The sequence below is a fragment of the Cavia porcellus genome, unplaced genomic scaffold, assembly GCF_034190915.1.
Source record: "Cavia porcellus strain 051 isolate PalLab524CR breed Dunkin Hartley unplaced genomic scaffold, mCavPor4.1 scaffold_16, whole genome shotgun sequence".
In the NCBI taxonomy this organism is placed as follows: domain Eukaryota; kingdom Metazoa; phylum Chordata; class Mammalia; order Rodentia; family Caviidae; genus Cavia; species Cavia porcellus.
Window position 1 is genome coordinate 48,617,171 of NW_026947499.1, and position 22,983 is coordinate 48,640,153.

At 42.6% G+C, this 22,983-nt stretch overlaps 1 protein-coding gene across 1 annotated transcript in view; it reads right to left on the reverse strand.

The window, feature by feature from the left end:
- Bmerb1 (bMERB domain containing 1) overlaps window positions 1–22,983 on the reverse strand; it is a 107,241-nt gene that overhangs the window by 7,770 nt on the left and 76,488 nt on the right. Inside the window, exon 3 of the mRNA XM_023560748.2 lies at window positions 3,109–3,182. Within this exon, the coding sequence (XP_023416516.1) occupies window positions 3,109–3,182 (74 nt within the window). The remainder of the gene's footprint in view (window positions 1–3,108; window positions 3,183–22,983) is intronic.

Sequence of the window (22,983 nt, forward strand, 5' to 3'; positions counted from 1 at the left end):
TACTCTGAGAGGCTGAGGCAGGATGGCAAGTTTGAGCTTAGCCAGGAGACTTAATAATTTAACAAGTCTTTGTCTTAAAATAAGAGAAGATTGGGGATGTAGCTTAGTGTGAAGGCTGAAGATTCAGTTCCTAGTACAGAAAAAAATATTTAAAAAGGATTGTGGCTGTAGGTCAGTGGTAGAGTACTTGCCTAGTATGTGCAGGTCTCTGAATTTCACCCCCACTACCATAAAAAAAAAAAAAAAAAAAGCCAAAACCAAAACCCAAGTGGCTCCTCTTAAGGGCTTTGTCCTTCTTTCCCTAAATTTGACCTTTAATACCCATACACTTCAATCACTGTGTTCAAACAAAGACCACTTATTTCTATGAATGCTCTATAGGCTGCTCCTCCTCTGGCGTGCAGGTGTCTTGGGGACTCCATGGTCACACATGCAGGTTTCCTGTGCCTCAGTGAGTTCCCATGAGTTGCCTGAGCCAACAGTGGGCCCTAAGAATTCTCCCTTCAAAAAGGTCATAGTACTGGGCATGGTAGTACATGCCTGTAATCCCAGCACTCAGCAGGCTGAGGCAGGAGGCTTTCCACAAATTCAAGGGCAGCTTGAACTACATAGTGAGACTTTATCTCAAAAACAAAACAAAACAAAACCAGAGAGATCATAGTGATCCATGCTGAACCCATCAGCCTCTCCTGAGAAATAGAAATTAGAACAGAGGCCCTGAGAATTGGCTTGTGGCATAGGGGGACCATGAAAGGGAAATTGAGTAGCCTTTTCTTTTACAGCATCCCAAAATGGGGGTGAAAAGCCACACCATCCTGTTTTTCATTTCTGCCTCAGGAGCTTGTGAGGCTATGCTGAGCTTCGATCCTGAAGTGGGTGAATATTATCTCCACAGAGTCACGTCTACTCTGACTGGAAATACCATTTCCTCTCAAAAGTCCATGTTTATCCTGTTCAGAAATAGCCTATTTCTGAAGTAATTTGGAGGCTATGTGACAGATATATTTAATTCAGCTAAAATTAAGTAAGACTCATTAGAGCTGGCCCCCAATCCAATGATGGGTGTCCCTGTAAGAAGAAGAGATGACAGAGACACAGGGAAAAGGTCAGGTGAAGATGGAAGCAGAGACTGGAGGTGGCCTCATGCCAAGGACTGACAGGGGTCACCAGAAGGCAGGTGGAGGCGAGGGATTCTCTAGAGCCTTCAGAGATAGCCCCGCCGGCCAGGTCCTTGATTTTGGACCTCTGGCCTCCAGAACCATGAGAATATACATTTTTGCTGTGTTAAGCCACCCAAACAGTGGCAGTTTGTTATGGGAGCCACAGAGAACAAACACTATCCACTATCCGGGGGCTCTGGAAGACTTCTCTTTCCTCCCAGTAACTGCCCATTTGGTGCCCATCTGAACTTGACTGGGATTTGTACTTTTTAACTATTCCTGGAAGGGCTTGCAGATGAAAGCAGGCAACAGGCCTGGTGGTTCTCAGGCCTGATTGTTTGTCACAGTCCACCGGGAAGCTTTTATTTATTTATTTTTATTTTCCTGAGATGGGATCTCACTGTGTTGCCCGGGCTGGGCTTAAACGGATCTCCTATCTCGTTCTCCTAAATAGCTGGGATTATTAGCATGCACAACCAGGAAAGCTTTTTAACACTTCTCAGTGCCAGAGTTCCTCACCTGACCAACTGAATCCGAATTCCTAGTGGGTGGTGTCTGGATTTTAATGTTTTTCACCAATCATTTATTGTTTTACATATTAATGTTTCTGGGTAACTTTATTAAGATATGATTCATACCATGTAATTCACTTGTTCCTACTGTGTACTTAGAGTTGGGCAATTATTACCACTATCCATTTTAAAACTCTGCGTGTGTGTGTGTGTGTGGTACCAGGGATCAAACCCAAAGTCTTACACATGCTGGTAAGTACTCTACAATTGAACTCTCAATTTTAGAACATTGTAATCATCCCCCAGGGAAACCATGTCCTCAGTAACCCTGCCCTCTCTTAATTAGAACATTGTGTGCATTCATTTATTCCCAGAGCCTGTAGAGTGCCTGGCACCCATACATCTGTCAAAGCAATCACACCTGCTCCTGCTCTCTGGCATACGCTATCTGCAGAAGGACCACCTCGAGCACCTACACACATCACAGGATGTTCACGGCAATCACGTGAGAATCACATTACTGGTCACATTTTACAAGTAAGGAATATAAGACACTTATGGTTTGGATCCAAAAAAAGTCCCCTAAGAACTCGCATATTAAAGATGGGTCCTCAGAACTGTGCAGTCCCTTTGGGAGGTGACTGAATGATGAGGGATCTGACCCACTGATAGACTCATAGGTTAATGGGTTTTTGCAAGGTGGTGGGTTATCAGGACGTGGGGCTTAGTTGGAAGAAATAGGTCACAAGAGACGTATGTACCTTGAAGAGTATATTTTGTCTCTGGCATTTTCCTCTTTCATTCTCTTTATTTCCCAGCTGCTGTGACACGAGCTGATTTGCTCCACCAAATGCTCCTTGCCGTGGTGTCCTGCTTCACCACAGGCCCAGAAACAATGGGACCAAGAGACCATGGACTAAGAGCTCTGAAGCCATTGACCAAAATAAATCCCTTTTCCTCTTATAAATACTGGTAATAAATAGCAAATCTAGGTTTTACTCCTAAGACAGCACTCACAAACACTACACTTTCCCCATTCCCAAACAAGATAATAATAATAATAATTTCTAATATTTACTGAACTCTTTGCGGACCAAATATCAAGCTAAGTACTTGGCTGGCAGTGAATATTTGTCACAATGATATTTATACCCAGTGAGTCGGGTACTATCACTGTTACTACCCTATGTTGTGAAGAGTAGAAATTGAGTCTCAGAGAGGTAAAGTGAATTGTCCAAGGTCAAAAAGGTGGCCATAATTGAGACTTGAACACAAATCTGCCTAAATTAAGTTTGCAGCTAGGAAGCACTGCATTACAAGAATGAGGCCATGCTGCAGAGAGACATGAACTTTGTCTTCTGAGCCCAGGAATACAGATGGGGTAGGCTGTGGTCCCTGAGCAGTGGCTAATAGGAGGTGAAGCTCTGTACAGGTACCTGGGATAGCGACCAAGTTCTGCAGCTCTTGCTTCAAGTCCATGATGTCCTTGCAGAGTTGGATGTCATCCATCCTGGGAAAACAGAAGGGCATGCAACAGTAGATTACATCCACAGAACATATCAACTTAGACAAAGAAAGTTCGCAAGAGAGGATTAGCCCTTGTAAAGACCATGCATGTGGAGATGGCTGATTCGGGTGTCATCTGGACTGTGTTACAGGATGCCTAGGCAGCTGGCAAAGCACTGTTTCTGGAGATGCCTATGAGGGTGTTTCCAGAGGAGTCTGGCCAATGAGCCACGGACTGAATGGGGAAGACCTTCTTTCTTTGTGGGTGGGCACCATCCAGTCAGTGAGGGCCAGAGGGAAAATGAAAAGGAAGAAATAAGGAGTCATGTGTTTCCTCCTTGTCCCTCTGTTTCTCTATCTGTCTTCCTCTCTTACCAACCCTACTCCTCTTTTGGAGAGAAACATCCTTTCTCCTCTTGTCCACGGATATCAGAACTGCAGACCCTGCACCCTTTGGATCTGGAACGGATACTAATGGTTCTCTGAGGCTGCAATTCTTCACTTCCCCAATTCTGAGGCTTCTGTATATGAACCAAGCCACACATCCCACTTCTCTGGTTCTCCAGCTTGCAGATGGCCTGTCGTGGGACTCTCCAGCCACTGCGACTTTGTGAACTAATTCTCTAAATCATGCCCTGCTTTTCTAACTGGTTTTTCTCTTGGACAGCTCTGACTAATACACATACTCATCATATATAAGTTTATCCTCATAAGAAGAATCCAAAAACTGCCCTTTATCCCACTACTCAGAAATGATTAATTGCTGTTAATGGCAGCAGAGAGTCTTTCTGGGCTTCATGTCCCTGGTTTATGCTGGCTTTTATGAGCCAGTTTATGTTACCAGTTTCGTTTTTGTTTTGGTGGTGGTGATGGGGTACCAGGAATTGAACTCAGAACCTCACACTTGCCAGGCAGGCACTGTGCCACTGAACTAGATCCCTAGCCGTTTCAGGTTTTTAAAAATCAGTTTATGTGAAAAATTTTTAAACATTCAAAAAATTCAAAACACAAAATCTTCCTTTAGGAAGAACCATTGTTAACAGTTTGATATGTAGTGTTCCAAACTTAAAAAATGCTTACGCTGTCATATATGACATTGTTCTTACTGTATAGAATATGTGTTTTGCAATTTAATTTTTTAATTTAATAATTTTGGGTACGCAGTCAATGCATGCAAATCTGTTCTTTTAATGGATACATAGTTTTATATCTATTGGTGAATGTGACTTATCTAACTATTCATGGATACATAGACATCTGAGTTTTTAGTTGACATAACTCCATAATAAATTCCTAGAAATGCAACTGTTGGGTCAAGTGACATGAACACTTACATTTCAATAGGAGTTTACAATTGCCAGCCAGAAGAATTGCATGTTGTATTCCCACCAGGATTGGGGGAAGGGGTTGCTCCTGTAATCGCAGTAACTGACTACACATAGGTTTTGCACTGTGCATTACAGTTGTGTGTGTGTGTGTGTGTGTGTGTGCTATAAGAATTGACTCACCTTATGTAAACAATATTTACAGTGAATGCCTGGAACTTCACCAAGTATTTTTATATGGTTGTGTTCACTATGTCCTTATCGTAATTACCTAGGAGGGCTTTTTAGGTCACTTGTGGTGTTTTGGGTACAATAGATACATGTTAATTCATTTAAGCATTTTTCTTTAGTTGGGGAGCTGGGTTAAGGTTCTCAGATGTGGAACGACTGAGGACAAAGGCCTATCATAGTTGAGACATATTTTCAAATTGCTTTCCCAAGGAACATACGTCACTTTGCATGTCTTTATTGAGCATTTGCTATGTTGACCACTGTCCTAGGCTCTGAGGATGCACCAGTGACCTCATGAAGCTGCCACTTTCAAAGCCAACACCAAAGATGATTGCACATCAATGCATTCATCCCTCAGTCTCATGGGGTGCTGGTTCCCAGATGCCCTGTACATACCAGTCAAGATGCCTATGTCCCTTATATAAAATAACTTAGTGTTTGTATAGGACCTATATGCACCTTCCTCTATACTTTAAATCATCCTTAACTTACTTAGCAATACCTAACAGAATGTAAATGTTCCCTCAGTAGCTACTAAAGTGTATCATTTAGGATATACTGACAAGGAATAAAACTCTGTCCATGTTCACCATAAACCCAATTTTTTTCTGAGCTTTTGCAGTCTGGTTGAATCTGTGGATGTGCTCTAGGCGCTATGGAGGAGACCAAAGTGGGTGACCCAGAAGCATCTTCACCAAGAGCCTGATCCCTGCCCTTGACTGATCTGGAAATATCCACGTCCATTCCAATCTCAACATCCCAGTTTTTGCAATAAGAGGCAGGAATGCTGGCTTCGGCCTGCATCTTTTATTGTCAGAGGCACTTTTCATGTCCTGCCCTGGAATGTCCCTAGCAGGTGGCAGCTGCCTGGGATGAGTCTGTGCTTGCCAAAAGAGCACAGGCTGCTCTTGCTTGCTTCCACCAGTGATCGCTCAACTGGAGGGCCTCCAGAATCCTTTTTCACCACTCTGGCAGAGACCTGCTGCATCAGTGGTTCATAGTGAAGGTAGTTTTGGTCCCTGAGGATATCTGGCATATCTGGAAGCATACCGTGGCACCTCCATTCGTGAACTGAATTCATTCTATGATTCTGGTTGCAAAATGAATTGTTTGTGGACAGAATCAAATTTTCCAATAAGGCTAAATGTAAATAAGGTTAATCCATTCTGAACCACATGTATGTATGTTGGAGACAAGGTCTTGATATGTAGCCCAGGCTGGCGTTGAACTCACTGAGATCCTCCCGCTTGAGTTTCCTGAGTTCTGGGGTTACAGCATGTACTACCATACCCGGATTAGTCTGCATTTTCTTTGGAACCATGCTGAAGCCAGGAATGCTGTACGGTACTGCATGTGTTGAAAAGCCCGCAAAAAAGTTTCATAGCAAGTGGGCACAGGTCTGCTGTGACTAAGATCTCAACTAGAGGAAGCCAAGATCACACATCACAGCAGGAAAGATGGCCAAGTTTCCTTTCCTGAGGGGAAGATGAACATTGTCATATTCGTCACTGACGCAGAGTTCACAGATGGAAGCAAACTTTGTTGAACACTTCTGTTCATGAACCAAGTTGCTCACAAATTGAAGCTTTTGTGAACTAGAGTATTGTTGTATTGGGTATTTAGTTATTGCAATTGGGTGTATGGGAGAGGGGTAGGGGTGCCACTGTCCTCTCATGGACAAAGCCCACAGATAACATTAAACACCCTACAGTACACTGCCCCTCACCCCCACAACAGAGAATGACCTGGTCCAAAATGCAATTCATGCTGAAGGTGAGAAATTTTGGGTTATAACCCAGAATTGACAAAGATGCCTTACTGATGATTTTTGAAAGATGAGAGAGAAGGTGGAAAAAGGAGAGAGAGACAGAGAGAGACAGACAATAGTGATTAGGAACAAGGATTTGGGATGAATGGGACCACACTTCAGTGATTTAAGAGTCTAAGTTCTCTCATCTTTAGAAGATTGACAATAGCTATCCTTGGTATTGACTGACAGCTTTGTTTTGCCATATTTGACTGTATTCTTCCCCCCCCCAAAGAAAGTAATAAGCACTAAGGAGTAATAAAATCCAAGATGTGTAAATTTTGTTGTAAAAAAAGAGAGGGAAAAAAAAAAGAAAAAGAGCTCTAACGGATATAACAGCAAGTGTGTTTGGGGGTGTTAAATAGCTGACTTTATCAATGTTTTTGGAACATTGAACACAGCTGTTTGCAGTCTCCCTGTTTGAATGTCCACCTTGTGTTCTTTGATACTGTGATTTGAGGAACTATTTTCAAGAAGATAGTGTGTAATCTACTAGCAGGTAATTTCTTACTGTTATGTTTTTTTGTTTTGTTTTGTTTTGTAGTTCTGTATTGCGTGTACCCTTACGCCGCTTTGGTTTGTTTTGTGTTTTTCTCTTTTTCCTCTTAAATAAAAAAAAAAAAAAGAAGAGTGACAATAGTATCACTCCTTAAGAACAGTTATGCATTACCAAATGTTGGACATAGTGTCTGGGATGTACATGGTAAAATGTACACTATGCGATAAATATTTTTGTTATTAGCTGTGAGAAACAAGTGGAGAGGAAAAGGAAAGAGAAAATGATGCTGGACAAGCTATATACGTGAGAAAGAGAGCTAACATGTACAACGTTTTAAAAAATTATTCATTGCATTCCTCTCTGTAAATGTTTTAAAAACACATTTTTATATGGTGATGGAATGAAATCTTCAATCACTGCAGAAACTTTGGAAAATATAAAAAACAAGTACAAAAAAAGGAAGCTAAAATTATGTATAATCCTGACCTCTGTCTCCTCTGAGAGTTTTTGCATATTTTGTGCTAGTTTGTTTCCCGTATGTATCCCAGCTATGGCAGCCTTCTCCAGGGCCCTCCACCCTCATCCTGTCCCCTACATAGCAAAACCCACAGCATACTGACAAGTATATTGAGATCCTGCTGTGACCTCATGGGAGTCACACCTTGAGACACTGTGAAGATCTGCATGAGATGACATTGTTTTCTACCAATGTTCTCTCTCTCTCTCTCTCTCTCCCCCCCCCCTTCCTTTTCCCTTTCTCTCTCCTTCTTCCACCCACCATGAACTAAACGAGAATGGCTGGATCAGATTTCAAGCAAGTTCTGATCTTCAATTTACAAACCGCAGTCGGATCCCACCAGCACCTGTCCCCTAGAGTGAGAAGTCCATTAACCTAGTTTAAAAACCAGCTCTTCTGTAAAGTGGAGAAATGGTCTCTTATTAAGAAAAATAAGAGCCAGTGTTTACTGAGCATATACTATGTGCTTGGCATGGGATCCTCAGCACTTCCCACAGGTACACTCATTGGAACCTTCACAGCAGTCCCGTGAGAGCGGTGTTATCTTATTTCCATTTTATAGGTGAGACAGTAGAAACCAAGCGACATGCCCAAAGTTCCATACTGGTAAGTGGCAGCGGAGATTCAGCCTTAGGCCATACTCTTGATGATTTCACCTTGGTATCTCCTCTCTGCAGGACTACAAGAGTTAGGTCAGATGTGCTCAATTGCTGTTCTCTCTGACTGTTCCCTCCCTTCTGTCCCAGAGCTCTGATTTGTTCAGACGGCAGTGTCCAACCCCCAGTGGAAGCCAATCAGAGCAACCCCATTAGCTTTTGCCAAACATCCTATTTTCCAGGCTCCCTTGTAGCTAGAGGCAGCAATGAAACCTGATTTGAGTCAACAAGATATAAGGGAAAGTACTGAGGGACTCCAAGGAGGGATAATGAGAGCCTTGGGTGCGGCCCTCACAGTCCTAATCCTGGTGGCACGATGATGGCGGGGAAGAGGTAAGGAAAGAGCTGGGCCCTCCCCACTGACATCCTAGAGCCACCTACTGGTCCTCAGTCTACACCTCTGGACTGCTTAAATCAGTACCCTGTACCTACAAGTGCTGTATCTCAGCATTCAACCACCCGTGGACAGAAAATATTTGGGGAAAAAACTGCATCTGTGCAGAAAATATGGTGTTTTTCCTTATCATTACTTCCTAAATGATACCATATGATAACTATTTACATTGTATTAGGTATTATAATTAGATAATTTACAGATGGCTAGGTTTTATGCAAATACTACAGGTGAGTAGGTTTTATGCAAATACTAAGCCATTTTATACAGGGGACTTGAGCAGCCACAGATTTTGGTGTCCCGGAACCAACTCCATTGGATATTGAGGGCTGATAGTGTTAAATGTCCGTATGACTTAAGTAGAGTGACCAAATGAATGGTTGACCAGAGTTAGCACATCTTCAGCACTGTCTTTCCTGGGAAACCTCTTAATCCCAGGTAACCTGGACAGTTGGTAACCTGGAATTAAGACAAAATTAATCAAATGCTCTGTTGTTTGCAGCTGATGACATTTTCAGCAATGTATTGTGTGGATAGCTGCATTTATAGTAAGAGCTGGGTCAAAACACACCCTATATGTCCTGATCATTAAAATCATTTACATTATGATACTTTTCCATTGCTATCAAATAACATTGTTCAAAAATCATTTAAATATTCATGCCAAGTGCTTTAGAAGCTTGGCTGGAATTTTGAATGAGCTACATTTGTCCAGATCTTTGCACGGTTATTGCTCAACCCTGGGAATCAAACTCCACTGCTGCCCCTTGGCTGCAGGAGGTAGGGGAAGAGAAGCAAAGCAACCTGTCACTCTTCATTTGGGCTTTCCTGCTGGAGTGATGGTGGAAAATTGGTCATTTTAGCAGCTTTGGGCAAGAAGAGGTCATCAGGCCCTTTCAGAACAAGAGAGCTGCTATTTTACAAAATTTCTTTGAAAATGACGTAGTCTAGGGCTGCTGGCAGTTAGAGTTAGCAGCAGCCTAATGGGAACCCAATAGAGGCCATGATGTGAAGGCAGAAACTGATGGCTGGAGGAAGCAGTTGACTTTTTGAATAGTATATATTTGGCTCCTTTAGTGGAAAGGCTGTGGACTCTTTGGCACGGTGAAAAGAGGAAGGAGCATCTGCCCTTGGAGACAGAATGTAGGTCTGGGATTTAGAACTCACATCAAGTCTAAACCCTACAATAATTTTGCTTTGCGACTTTGGGCAAGTCATTCTTTGTTTCCTCATGCATAAAATGAGGGTTTTCATGAGCCTGTATTCTGCACAGAGATGACATAAACTTTCCATTTAGCCTGATCTATGACCAGATCTCAGTTCTATCATTTATGGGCTCTGAGTTCCTTCACCACTGTCAGCCTCAATGTCCTTACAATTGAGAAGAAATAATGTCTTCATCTGGAGACTGTGTGAGCATTAAGCAGGCAGCCCACTGATCTGCACGCAGAGAGCAGGTGCATAGGAGAGGCTACTTCCGTCTGCCCCTCTCCCCTGGGTGGGAGGAGAGGCTGGGCTGAGTCACTCCTGTTTTATCCTAGACTGCATTCCTACGTCAAAGGATGTGTATCACCTGCGCTGAGTCAAATGGTGCTGAGTGGATGAACGTGTTTACTTGTTCAGCTTTCTCGGGGTGCCTGGGTTTATAAGCTACCCCCAAACAGTGTAAGTGCTGAGAATTTTCTAGAAACATCCAAGATCAGCTATTTCTCAGCATCATGCTGGAGACCAAGGGATCAGAGAGCTGCCCTCCAGTGAGCACACACAGGTCACCACAGGAAGGCACACTTAAAGGCAACACTGCCTATTGTTTTTAGTGGTTCATTTAATGATCTATGTGTTAATCTTCATCCATGTCACCCTCGACTCTCCCTTGCTTGTAGCCTGACCTCATTCCTAGATATAATATTCCATTCCCAAAAGAAAATATGTACAGCACAGCTTCTAGAGTTCTAGACTGTTTTAGTTTTTATTCTCCATCCTCTGTCCCCACAGTGGGGATCGAGCCTACAGCCTTGCACATGTTAGGAAAGTGTCCTACTAGTACACCCCCAACCCCTGTGTATTCTATTTTATAGATTCTAGAATAAAAAAGACAAGCAAGTAAGATCTTTAAATTTTAATTTTGCCCATTGACAACTGGAACAGTCATGCCTATTCATTTCTGGGTTGAGAAGCTTTCACATTGCGATGGCAGAGGTAGGTCACTGTATGACCTTCAAAGTCTTAGACATTTACTAGGGGAAAACGCTGGAGGCCATGGTCTTCAAGAAGGCTCCTAAGTATGTCAAGAACAAGACAAGAGTGTCCAATCTTCCTCAGTACAGTACTCAAAACTGTAACCAGAGCAATGAGGGGAGGGAGAAAAATAAAAGGGAGAGAGAAAAGGACTAAGTCAAACTATCTTCATTCACTGATCTCATAGTTCTTTACATAGAAGATCCAAAAAAAACTCCAATAAAAGACTCTTAGAACTAATGAAGAAATTCAGCAAATTAGCAGGACATAAAATAAACATAAAAGCTATGACATTCTAGTACACCAACAATGAACTCATTGAGAAAGAAATTAGGTAAACAATCCCATTCACAATAGCTCCAGAAAAATCATATACTTAGGAATGAACCTAACCAAGAAAGTAAAATATATCTATAACAAAAACCTATAGTATTATGAAAAAAAGAGATGGAAGAAGACATCAGAAAAATGAAAAGATTTTTTGTTTCTACATAAATGAACAAATATTGTCAAAATGATATATAGATTTAATTCAATGCCTGTCAATATACCAATAGAATTCTTTTTGGAGCTAGAAAAAAGCAATCCTAAAATGTATTTGGAACAAGGAGAGATCCAGAATACCAAAGGCAATCCTAGACAACAAGAACAAAGCAGGAGGTATCACAATCCTGGATTTCAAATTACATTATAAAGCTACAGTTCTAAAAGCAGCATGGTATTGGCACACAGACTTGCAAATCAGTGGAACAGGACAGAATGCAGAGACTACCTCAAGCACATTGAGATATCTCATCTTTACCAAAGAGGTCAAAAACACACACTAGATAAAACTCTAACAAATGCTGCTGGTAAAGCTGGCTATGACCAAAGAAGAATGACAGTAGATCTGTAGCTCTCATTACGTACTAAAATAAAATAAAAATGGATCAAAGACCTAAATATTAAAACAGAAACTTTTAATCTGATGATAGGTAAAATATATAAAACTCTTGAAGACATGGACATGGGCAAAGATTTTCTGAAGAGGAAGTAAAAAAGATTATGATGTAATATGTATTGCACCTTGAATGTATTCACTAGGTAATAAAAAAATATAACAAAAAAGAAAGAACCATGGAAAATGCTCAGATCCTTGCTAAGTTGTAAAGCCAGAAGAACTAACTCTTTCTTTTCATGAGTGAAGAAACCCTTGATATCATCCACGAATGCACTGAGCCTTCCAGAAAAGAGTTCTGGAGGGTCTTTTGTGTGGCACACTTCCAGACTTGACTTTCACTTTCAGGAGTGTTATGGCTTGTGTTCGAATGGCTCCCCCAAGCTTCATGCAGTCATGGAGGCACTGAATCTCATATCTGTGATTGGTTCATTGTCTAGTGCTGGGATTGGTGGTGTGAGTGCTACACCCGCCCAGAGGAGGAACCACCATACAATGTAAGGCAGGAAGGAGGTGTGCTTTCCCTTCTTTTGTCTTTTGGCTGTTGTCACTTGGGGCCACCATGAGTAGCTATCTCCCAGCCATGCCATCCTGTTTTGGCACCAACTGAGTTTGGACTGAAACCACTAAAGCTGTAAGCTAAATAAACCTTCTCTTCCCTAATTTGAGTCATCAGGTATTTTGTCTCAACAAATGAGAGAAAAGTAATCAAGACAAGGAGACACCAAGAATCAGGCCAGCCACCACCGAGATGCCATGGCTAAGTCAGCCAGGCTCTCACCATCCTGCTGTGCTGTCCCAGGGGCCAGAGACTGACTCCTCTCTGGGGAACTGGGCTGAGCCTAAGCAGGTGAGGTTGACCCACGACTTCTGATAGGTGCCTGGAATAGCATTTGTCCCTCTACCATGTCCTTTGCTCCACTAACATGGAGGAGATATTGTGTTTTGTGATTTCATTTTTTATTTTCCAACCATACTCCCAGACTCTTACCAAGATATTGCCTAAGCTGCGACACTTAAATCTTTCCCTTGAGTTGTAAAGCAAGCCATGAAAACAGACCCTAGCCCAAAGACCCTGGGCTGAGCCAGCCCAGCAACAGTCAAAGATGGAATGAAGACTGAACTCCAAAAGGTGGGGTGTGCAAGAGGGGAAGGGAAGGGCTAACAATACAGATATCCAATAACTAGGCATTGGTTACACTTGTCATTTGCACCTATACAAGAGAGAATTCAATAGTCACTAAAAAGCTATTCTAGTCAGGCCTCAAGGGGTCCCTAGAAAAAGTATAACTGGATTACAATGGGTAAAGAAATAGTATCACCAAATTTGGCAAATAGAAGTAACAAGCTCGCAGTTATATTTGGATTTCAGATACACAACAATTTTTAGTATAAGTCTGTCTCAAGCAACATTGGGAATATACTTCTATTAAAAAGATCATTCATTGTTGTGTGATTCAAACTGATTCCATTCAGTGTCCAGTAATGGGCCGAAGGAAGTTGAAAACTGAGGAGGATTGATAACATATACTCATGCCTTTAAACATTTAAGCCTTTTAGCCTATCACCTCTACTTAAAGATTTATTTACACATTTTTTTTTTATCTTTTTCTTTTTTATCGGTACCAGGGATCGAACTCACGACTGCCTGCTTGCAAGGCAGGCGCTTATGCCGCTGAGCTAAATCCCCAGCCCCCACATTTATTTTTGATACTGGGTGACTGAACCCAGGGTTTTTTTTTACTGGGCTACATCCCCAGCCGTTTCTTAAAGTTTTTATTGAAACAAGATCTCATCAAGCTGTTAAGATCCCCAGCATTCTGGAAGGCCAAGATAGGAGGATTGCAAATTTGAGCCCAACCTGGGCAGTTTAGTGATTTGTGATTTGTGCCTATCGCCTCTACTTAAAGTGATTTGTGCGATTGTCTCAAAATAAAAAGAGGTCTAGGAAGGTAACTCATTGCAAAGGCCTTGGGTTCAATTCTCAGTACTGGGATAAAGAAAAGAGTGAGTGGGCATGGTGGTGCACACCTGTAACCCCAGCACTCGGGAGGTTCAGGCAGGAGCATTGCTGTGAGTTTGAGACAAGCCCGAACAGCATAGTGAAAACCTGTCTCAAAATCCACCCCCACAAAAAAGAGAGAGATGTTGTCGACATGACACAATAGATCATATAAAAATAGAAAATATCTAGATCGACTGAAATAAGGAAGAACCCACTCAAAATGTTACAATGATTATTTTAAGGGAACACATATTTCCTTCACTTGCTTCTCTATATTTTTTGATTTTCACTTTTACAATAAATGTATAATTTATCTTTTCTTCAGTGCCAGGGATTAAACCCAGGGCCTCATGCATTCTAAGTGCATGATCTACTACTGAATTAACAGATCTATCTGGATAATTTTAAAAAGTTCGTGGAGCTTTTTAGTCTTGTTTTTTAATTGTTTGGGCTGCTCCTTTCCTCAGAGACTAACATGGCCAGGATAAGGTCACTGTAGCCTCAGTACAAGCCCTTCTTGTGCCCTGGCCTCTTCAGCTTCATATGGAGCCCAAGGACCAGAATCTGGGCCAGTAAGTAGCCAACTCACATCCCTGTGTGACCCCTGACCTGCACCCCCAAATCTTTGCCTAAATCCTCCCCCAAATCAGAACACCTTTATCTTAGACTAAGTCCTGTGCAGCCTTCAAGACAGCTTAGTAGGGGCTGGGGATTTAGCTCAGTGGCGTAAGCACCTGCCTGGCAAGCAGGGGGTCATGAGTTCAATTCCCGGTACCACAAAAAAAAAAAAAAAAGACAGTATCTCCTTCTCAACCTTCCCACCTTCCCATGCTGAGGCTTGGAGTGACCTCTTCCTTCACACTGCCAGAGCCCCCTCGGTCCCCTTTCTATCCCGCTGCTAACCACCTTGGCATTTGTGCTTCTCCCTAGATGGACTGTGCCCCCTTTAAAGGACTTGGTCTTCTTCTCTACACTTTCAACACATTTTCCTGTGCCTGGCACATAGCAGTAAATCCATGATGAAGGCAGGCAGGCAAGCTGGCAGGAAAACGTGGAGAAGTTCGCACAGTGCTGGAATTCACAAAACAAGGCCAGTAGACTGCAAGTGCAGGTGGAAAATTTTCAAATCCCATGATAGAGACTCTATGAGGGTAATAGCATCTATCAGAGCATGTGAGTCACCTCTGGAGAAACCCAGTTAAACATCTGTAATTCAAGCGATACTGCTTGGCATTCTGCTGTCAATAGTGTTTCTATTTTGCGCACATTTGGGCCTCCTGTGTTTTCCATTCACCATCACCTGCCAAAACTTCCTGCTGAGGCCCTGTCTCCTCTCTTAGATCTTCTAAGTCTACCCTCTCCTCTCACGCTGACACCAACAAAAGCTAACATTCAGCTGACAATTTCCTGCCAATCTGGATCTGGTCTGGCATTATCTCTTAGAATCATCACAGGGCAGCTATTCTTTACTTTGTAAAGGTCTCGGAATCACCTAAGACCACACAGCTGGCAAGACTCAATATACAGAGCCATAACAATTGCCACAACAGACAGCCTACATGTGCTACCTAGATATACCAAGCTGTCACTCTCCATCCCAAAGTGTCTCCTTACTTTGCTCTATGCTTGGGGTCAGGAGCCTTTTAAAATGCTCTCAACCAGGGGCAGTTCCAAAGGATGGCACTTTTTGGCCGGCGTAATCATCCTGTAATGTCTACTAGCCCTCAAAACTATGTCAGTGTACTAAAATGTTTTTGAGATAGGTGGTAGATACTTCTCCCAATTTTGTGTAAATTGCAATTTAAAATCTTGGTAGAAAACCATGTTATTTTTATTGATTCATAGCAGTCCAATCTTGGTTAAAACTGTGAGCCCACTACTACACACGCAACTTTAAGATAAATCCCCAAGATGCTAACTTGATAGTCTGACTCCAATGCTCACAATTAGGCAGTGAGCAATCTGTTGTTCCAAAGAATTTAGCTCTGATACCAATTCAACATAACCCTTCTCCAAAACATAAAAATAAAAATAAATCTACAGATGGTAGGGCTCACTCTACGTAGAAGGCTATTTAGAGACCATGTATTGTTATTCACACATGGTCTTTGCAGGAAGGAGGGGGGTGTCTCCCTGCTCTTCTGGACAAACATTGGAATTTTCCATTACTCAACTTCCAAACCTTAATATGGGGAGATGGTTCATGGTGTCACTTGTTATTAGAGAAATTAAGCAAGGGGACAGTCCCATCTTGCCTGAGCTCAGATAACCATGCATAAATATGAAAAGATGGTGGGTTAGATGTACAGTAGCTAGCTAGGGTGGCTGTGGCATCCTGGCCTGATTGGTCCTGTGGTCAGCCTCTGGGACCCTTCTGATCCCTATCTACTTCCAAGCTTGTCCCTTGATACTCCTTTTGTTTCTAGGGGTCCCCACATAGCTGTGACCTGCTGCTAACCATATCTTACTTGAGTCCAGCAGAGCTGATCTCTGTTGCTTGCAGCCAAGAACCCTAATGAAAACAAGCTTCTCTCCCAAATGGCTCATCATAGTGCTGATCACACCCAAGTCTTCTAGAAAATTTCCCCATCTTACCTTGGTGAACCTCTAATTAATCTTCTATGGTTTGGTATCTGGCTATCTTGTTTTTTAATTCAGTTCTGAACAGTGAAAGGGTGTCAGAATGGATTCATAAGATTTGGCCTTGTGTCAGATACTTTTGAGGGGCGATTTAAAGGAAGAGAGCTTTTGCTCTACATTGGCTGTTGCCAGAAATTAGGGGACTTCTGAGAAGTGACTTACTTATTCTTTTCTGTAAAGTGAGAAGAATAGACTGAGACTGATAGTATCATTGAAAATGAAGCAGAGTCACTCATGGGCCCAGAATATAACATTGCTGAGGTTCGGATATTGTTTTTCTCCTAAAAGTTCATCTTCTGGGAGCATGGGCCCCCTGTAATGGTACTGAAAGGTAATGGGACTCTTTAGAGGTGGAGCACAGTGGGAGTGAGCTGCATTACGACTGCCCTAGTGAAGGGAGTAAAGCTGATCTTGAGGAGCCGGTTGAGTTCCACAGGACTGGGTTATTTCTGCAGAGATAGGTTGTTGTCAGAGCACAAGGCTGAGCCCTCCCCACTTTCTTCCTCTCTTACTATGTATCAACCCTCTCTCTTCACATATTCCCACCATGTTATATATCCTCCATGATGTCACATGTTGTGACAGATGCTTGCAGTATGCTATTTGGACTTGCCAGCCATTAGAATCATGAGTCAAACAGACATATATATATATATATATATATATATATATATATATGCACATGGGTATATATATAGAGAGAGACAATGTCACATATTTTGTTATAGCAACACAAAACAGATGAAGACAGGGATGCTTGGTGATTTCTGCGGTTTGGACAGTGTTCATGTCTTTACTTGCTGTTAGAATACTTTTTGGAATAGTGTCATTTTTGATTTGCTCTACCACAATGGCCTTATATACTGGCAATCTGAAAAATTATTTGCATTCAACAGGTAATACCTTGGCCAAGCTGTGAGTGCCAAGACTGTTGCAGGCTGCCAGAGGCGACTCTTTCTCACAGCATCAGAGGTAATTCCTGCACTTCCTATTTCCTCATAAGTAATTATGAAACCTGTGACCAAAGACATCTGTTTTTGTCCTCCCTGAAGTACATAGCATGTTGTCTTGCCTACAAAAGGTCCTCTGTGGACATTCAGTGAACTAAATTATAGGCACAAAGAACTCTGGGACCTGGCATTATTGCCAATATGCTGAAAAAATTCTAAAAACAAGACTTATTACAAATATAGAATGAACACGAGTCAAAAACTTATTTAACTCATTAAAGGAACCAGTGGGATGGTAAAGCTCATTCTAGGAACCTTTAAGAAAACCAGATTGGGGCTGGGGATTTAGCTCAGCGGCATAAGTGCCTGCCTTGTAAGCAGGCAGTTGTGAGTTCGATCCCCGGTACCTATAAAAAAAGGAAAAAGACAAAAAAAAAAAAAAAAAAAAAAAAAACAAAACACAGATTTATGGGGATATTTTATAAGAATCTTAGAGTCCACTTGCTAGGTTGCACATGAAGCAACCTACAGAGCGATAGCATCATATCCTTTAGTTATGTTTTCTACTGGACAGAAATCTACAAGTTATTGTGTAGTTCTGGTAAAATAGTGTGTGACAAAGTTAGATACATGTGCACCATTCTAGATAATGAAATAATTCTCAGCAGGCCTCTAAGCAGTGTCCTGGCACAGCTCAGAAACGATGTTTTCCCATCCTCCTCCTATTTTTTCCAATTTTGAATTAATTTTTATTTTTAAAACATAATAAAGGACTTTGGCTTTGTAGGAACACATTCAACTGGCATTTTCCCATCGTCTACTTCCTACCCTGCAGCAGTAGCAGCCTAGCTAATATTCATTGAGTAGTTATTACACAATTAGGTATGTAGTAATTTTTAAAATATATTTAATCTACGTACACAGAAGTCATCCCTGAGGTAATTCATTCTGAGGAAAATAAGTGTGCTATCATAAAATATACATTTAGTCTTTGTTCCTTGTTCGTGACACAGAGTTTCTACAATCCCTGAATTTTCGAAGTGATTCGTAACAATTCGCTTTTAACCACACCTGAGATTCTGATAATAAGGTGGTTGAGGGTGAGGCCTTAGTCTTCAGGTGCTAATTATGCTACAAAGGTAGGTAGCTTCAGGCTGAGAACTGGTCACCTGAAAGGCCGAACCAGTGATCAAAGAGTGGGATCAAGCTGTTCAGCCCCATTCGCCCACCTCTGGGAGAAAGAGGGTACAACCTCTCAAAGGATGAGTGGTGGGCGTGGCATCATGCTCCAGGACTGGGAAGACTGTATACCCACAGAGGACAGGAAGACTGCCCAGCCCTTTGCATTCCTTCCCCAAGTGTCTCTTCCACTTGGCTGTTCCTATTATGTCCTTCAAAATAAACTAGGAAACATGAATAAAGTACTTTCTTGAGTTTTGACTCATTCTGGTAAAATGCCAAGCCTGAGAGACGCATCATGGGACCTCCAAATCTGGAGCCGGTCAGGCAGGAATCAGGGCAATGTGGGCCTTAGACCTAGCATCTAAGGTACGAGCCATCTGATGAGACAGAGCTCTTCTACTTATGGGAAGTGGCACGAACTTCAGGTGCAGGGTCAGAATTAAATTGTTAGACACCTAATTGATGCCAAAGCTCAGAGAATTAATTTGGTGTCAGGCATGTGTTAGTGTCAGAAACAACATAAACACACACACACACACACACACACACACACTCAGAGGGGCTGTCAGGAACCACCACACCAACAGGTTGCAGAGAAGCTAAGTAAGTTGCCTGTGATCACACAGCTGGTAACATCACCGCTGGAACACCGACTTCACAAAGGTGGGGTAAACGTGCCCAGCGGTGCGACGGCCTTGTGCGACCCACAGAGCAGCTGTCCACAAAGCCCTTGCAGATGAGGAAAGCAGGGCTCTGACTGAGTCAGTGTTCCCAAAGTACCAGTCATTTGCATGTCACCATAGCAATGTTCCCAAGGTCTTCTGCCCTCTCTACTATTAATAAGCATTTTTCTTCATGTTGATTCATTTTTCTATAGCGTCATAAGCTAAAAAACAAAAACAAAAAAACTAATATTTTTTCCAAAAAGACTGAAAAGCCAGTTTTTTTCAGTACTGGGGACTGAACCCAGGCAGGCAGGGCCTTTGCACTGAACTATATCTCTGGGTCACCTCACCCCCATTTTTGCTTTATCTGAGTTTCCAGAGCTCATTTTTCTCTATAGGCTCTAAAAAAATTTTTTTGGCTTACTAGTACACTTGTGTTGCACATAATATTTGCCTTCCTTGTGAGGAACTGGTACATGTACATCATACATTTTAATTCCTTTTTAAAGTCCTCTTTCCCTTTCCTCCCTGCTCCACTCATTTCTTAACCACCAGCCCCCTTTTATCATGTTTGCAGTACATAATGTTCACAGTCCTTGTGTGGAGTTGGTACTTGTACATTACATACCCCAATTACTTTTCTTAACCCCTTACCTCTATTCCCTCTATTTCATAGCCCTTTAAAAGAAAAAAAATTATTTTTGAGACAGAGTCTCACTAGGTTGCTAAATTGTACATTCTTGGCTTGAATTTGTGATCCACAGCCTCTCAGAGTTCTGGGATTACAGACCTTCACCACCATGAAAACTACTTTTAATTAATGCTTCCCCAAATAGTATCTAAAATCATCCCAGAGTAAAAGCATCCCCTCATGCTGGGATAAACTGGACCAACTGATTGCTTAAGGTCACAGAGCCAAGAGGTCGACCCAGGTTCTTCTTTCCAGGCCCAGTGGTCTCTCAGTTACAGCACTGACCCCTAGACCACGGAGTGTTTCTGATCAATTATGTCAGGACAGCAAGTTGTAGGGGATTTCTCACTTTGGCTCATAATATGATCGAAGTGAAAACCAGGGTGATGGCAGACTGCAGAGGGCAGAGGCAGAAGGCTGACTCCTCCAGGCACTTAGGATATGGATACGCTGGACAAGTCTCCCTGATATTAATTGTGAGGCCCAGTCTGGGCGGAACAGCCCTGCTCTGATTACTATGAGATCACATGGAATTTTTCTCCAAATAGCTGAAGGTCAGTTCTGAGGAGTCTAAGAAGCAGTGTGAGAACTTTAAGACAGGGGAATCATAATGAATAATTACCGTCTTGAAGGGAAAAGAGGGCACAGAGCTTGGTGCTGAGAGCCTATTAAATGACCCGGTCTAGCACACTGAGCTCCATCTGGGAACTCTACCATCAAGCCAAAATGGCAGGTGACGCAGGCATTTTCTCAAATGTTGCTTTCAAAGTGAAATTTATACCTCATTGTGTAAGTGGGTAGTTGTTGTCTTGGGTCAGGCAGTGGCTCCAAAATTCATAGTTTGCAGAAAGACTTTCCAAGAATTCTGCTGGCTAATGCGTTGGAAATACTTCCATGGAGGGAGGGATGCATTGCAGGAATTAGAGCCTTTCACAGTCACAGGAAGGGCTGGGGAGGTGAGGGCCTGGTGGGGAAAGGGAGGGGAAGATGGGGCATCAACCAGTGACTGAGAGTCAGGCTCGGCCAGCTGACCAGATGGCTGCAGATGAGACTGCTGTCTTATGTGCCATGTGACTAGAGGAGGTGGGACCTGGTCAGAAGGGGCAGTGGTCAGGAAGACAAGCTAGATTTCTAGGAGGCAGAGGAGAGGGAGGCAAAGCAGAACTTGTGGGCCCCTCTACATCTCACCATGGTGGCTTTCAAATGGTGAATGTTTCTGCTTCTTTTATTGTCTTAGTCCATGTTGGGTCACTATGAAAGCACCACACATGGGGTTGTTTATAATGATGCCTCAAGGCATAGGGAGAACAAAGACTGTAAGGAATAGTGTTGATTTCTTACTTGTCTAGTTGTAGCCATACTGACACAATGACCTTTTTAAAAACTGAGGACTTTGCAGAACTGGGGCTGGCTCTCTAAGGAGGTGCAGTGCACCAGGTACCAAAGAGTGACACTGGCCATTCTGTTTGTTTGCCAGGAAGAGCTCAGCAAGACTCCTTCCCATAATCCTTAGTTCTCCCTCCTCAAATGACCTGAGAAAATGGATAGGGCATTGTTTTGGATGTTTTTGTTGTTGCCGGTTGTGGAACATCTCTCCTACTAACATGGTGATTCGTGGTAGCCTCAATACAGTGGCTCAGGTGCCACATAAAAGAAATAAACTACCATCCAGGCACAGTGGCACATGCAGAAGGATCACAAGTTCAAGTCCCACCTGGACAACTTTTTCAAATCCTGTCCCAAAATAAAAAATAAAAGCAGCTGGGGACACAGTCAGTGGCAGAATCCTTGTGGGTTGGTTCCTCAGTACTACACACAAAAAAGAAAAAAGAAACAAACTCCTTCTCCCACATGACAGTCCTTTGGATATTTCAAGACAAATATCAGGTTCCCCTGGGAGCTTCTCATCTGAAGAAACACTTGGGCTACCTCCTTTTCTGTGCCTCCTCTTCAAAACAAATAGCTCGTTATTAAAAACAAGAGTCTAGGTTCATTGTTAGCTCTTACATCTGCATCTGTTCGACTTTAAACTCAGTGTCTTCCTGGAGGAAAGGAGAGGAACATTCAGTGACGCTTATGTTGTAGCCAGCACTGGACTGAGCACTTAATATAAATGATTTCTCTTAGTCCTTGTAGCCACCCTAGGACATACTGGTTGCATATTTGACACATATGGAAATCAGGGTTCAGAGAGGTTAAGAAATTTTGTGGAAGAGCTAGAATTTAAAATCTATCCTGAGCAAGTACATGGCTTTCTTTTTATTGGGAAGCAGCCTTACCAAAGACTGGGACATCTAACAGTGAAAAAACAAACACTGGCTCGCCTTTGACAGAACTTAACGAGGAGTGTCTTGGATAGATCAGATGGAACTTGAACCCTCTGAGGAGTTGAGGGGCCTGGGAGGAGCTGGAATTCCAGGAGAACTCCAGACCCGTGTAACTCATTGTTCAAAGAGAAGCAGACAACGAAATAACATGGAAGAAGCCAGTCGGGACATTGTCTTAAGAGGATGGTGATCTGGGGTCAGCTGTACATACATAGATGCAAGACACATCTGCTGAGCTGGTGCAGTTTCATTCCTTCCCATTCCTCGGGGAGGACTCGGTCCCAGAAATCACAAGAGCAGGCCGGTGTCTTATCTGAAAGAAAATGCAAAGAGGAGGCCTAGCCAAACACTGTCTGATTCAGTTCTGACCACTGGTTGACACAGACAAGCGCTCCTCAATCTCTGAGCCACGCAAACTGGAAGCCAGTGGAAAACCCTTAGTCACTGGGCCACCTTATGTGCAGTTTGCTGCTATCTCTCTCCCTATCTCTCTGATAAATGCCTTTCTTGGGAGAGTTCCAAAAGCAATTGGAAGCCAGCAAAGAAAAAGCAGTGAGGGTCCTCATGTGGGCACTGCCTCCTCCTTCATGCAGTCCCTCCATGACCATGTCTGTCTCAGTCAGTGTCACTGCCACAGAATAACAGCCCCAAAGATATCCATGTCCTGATGAACCTGTGACTGTGCTATCTTGCACAGCAAAAGAAATGCTGCAGATGTGATTAAATTAAGGATCTTGGAAT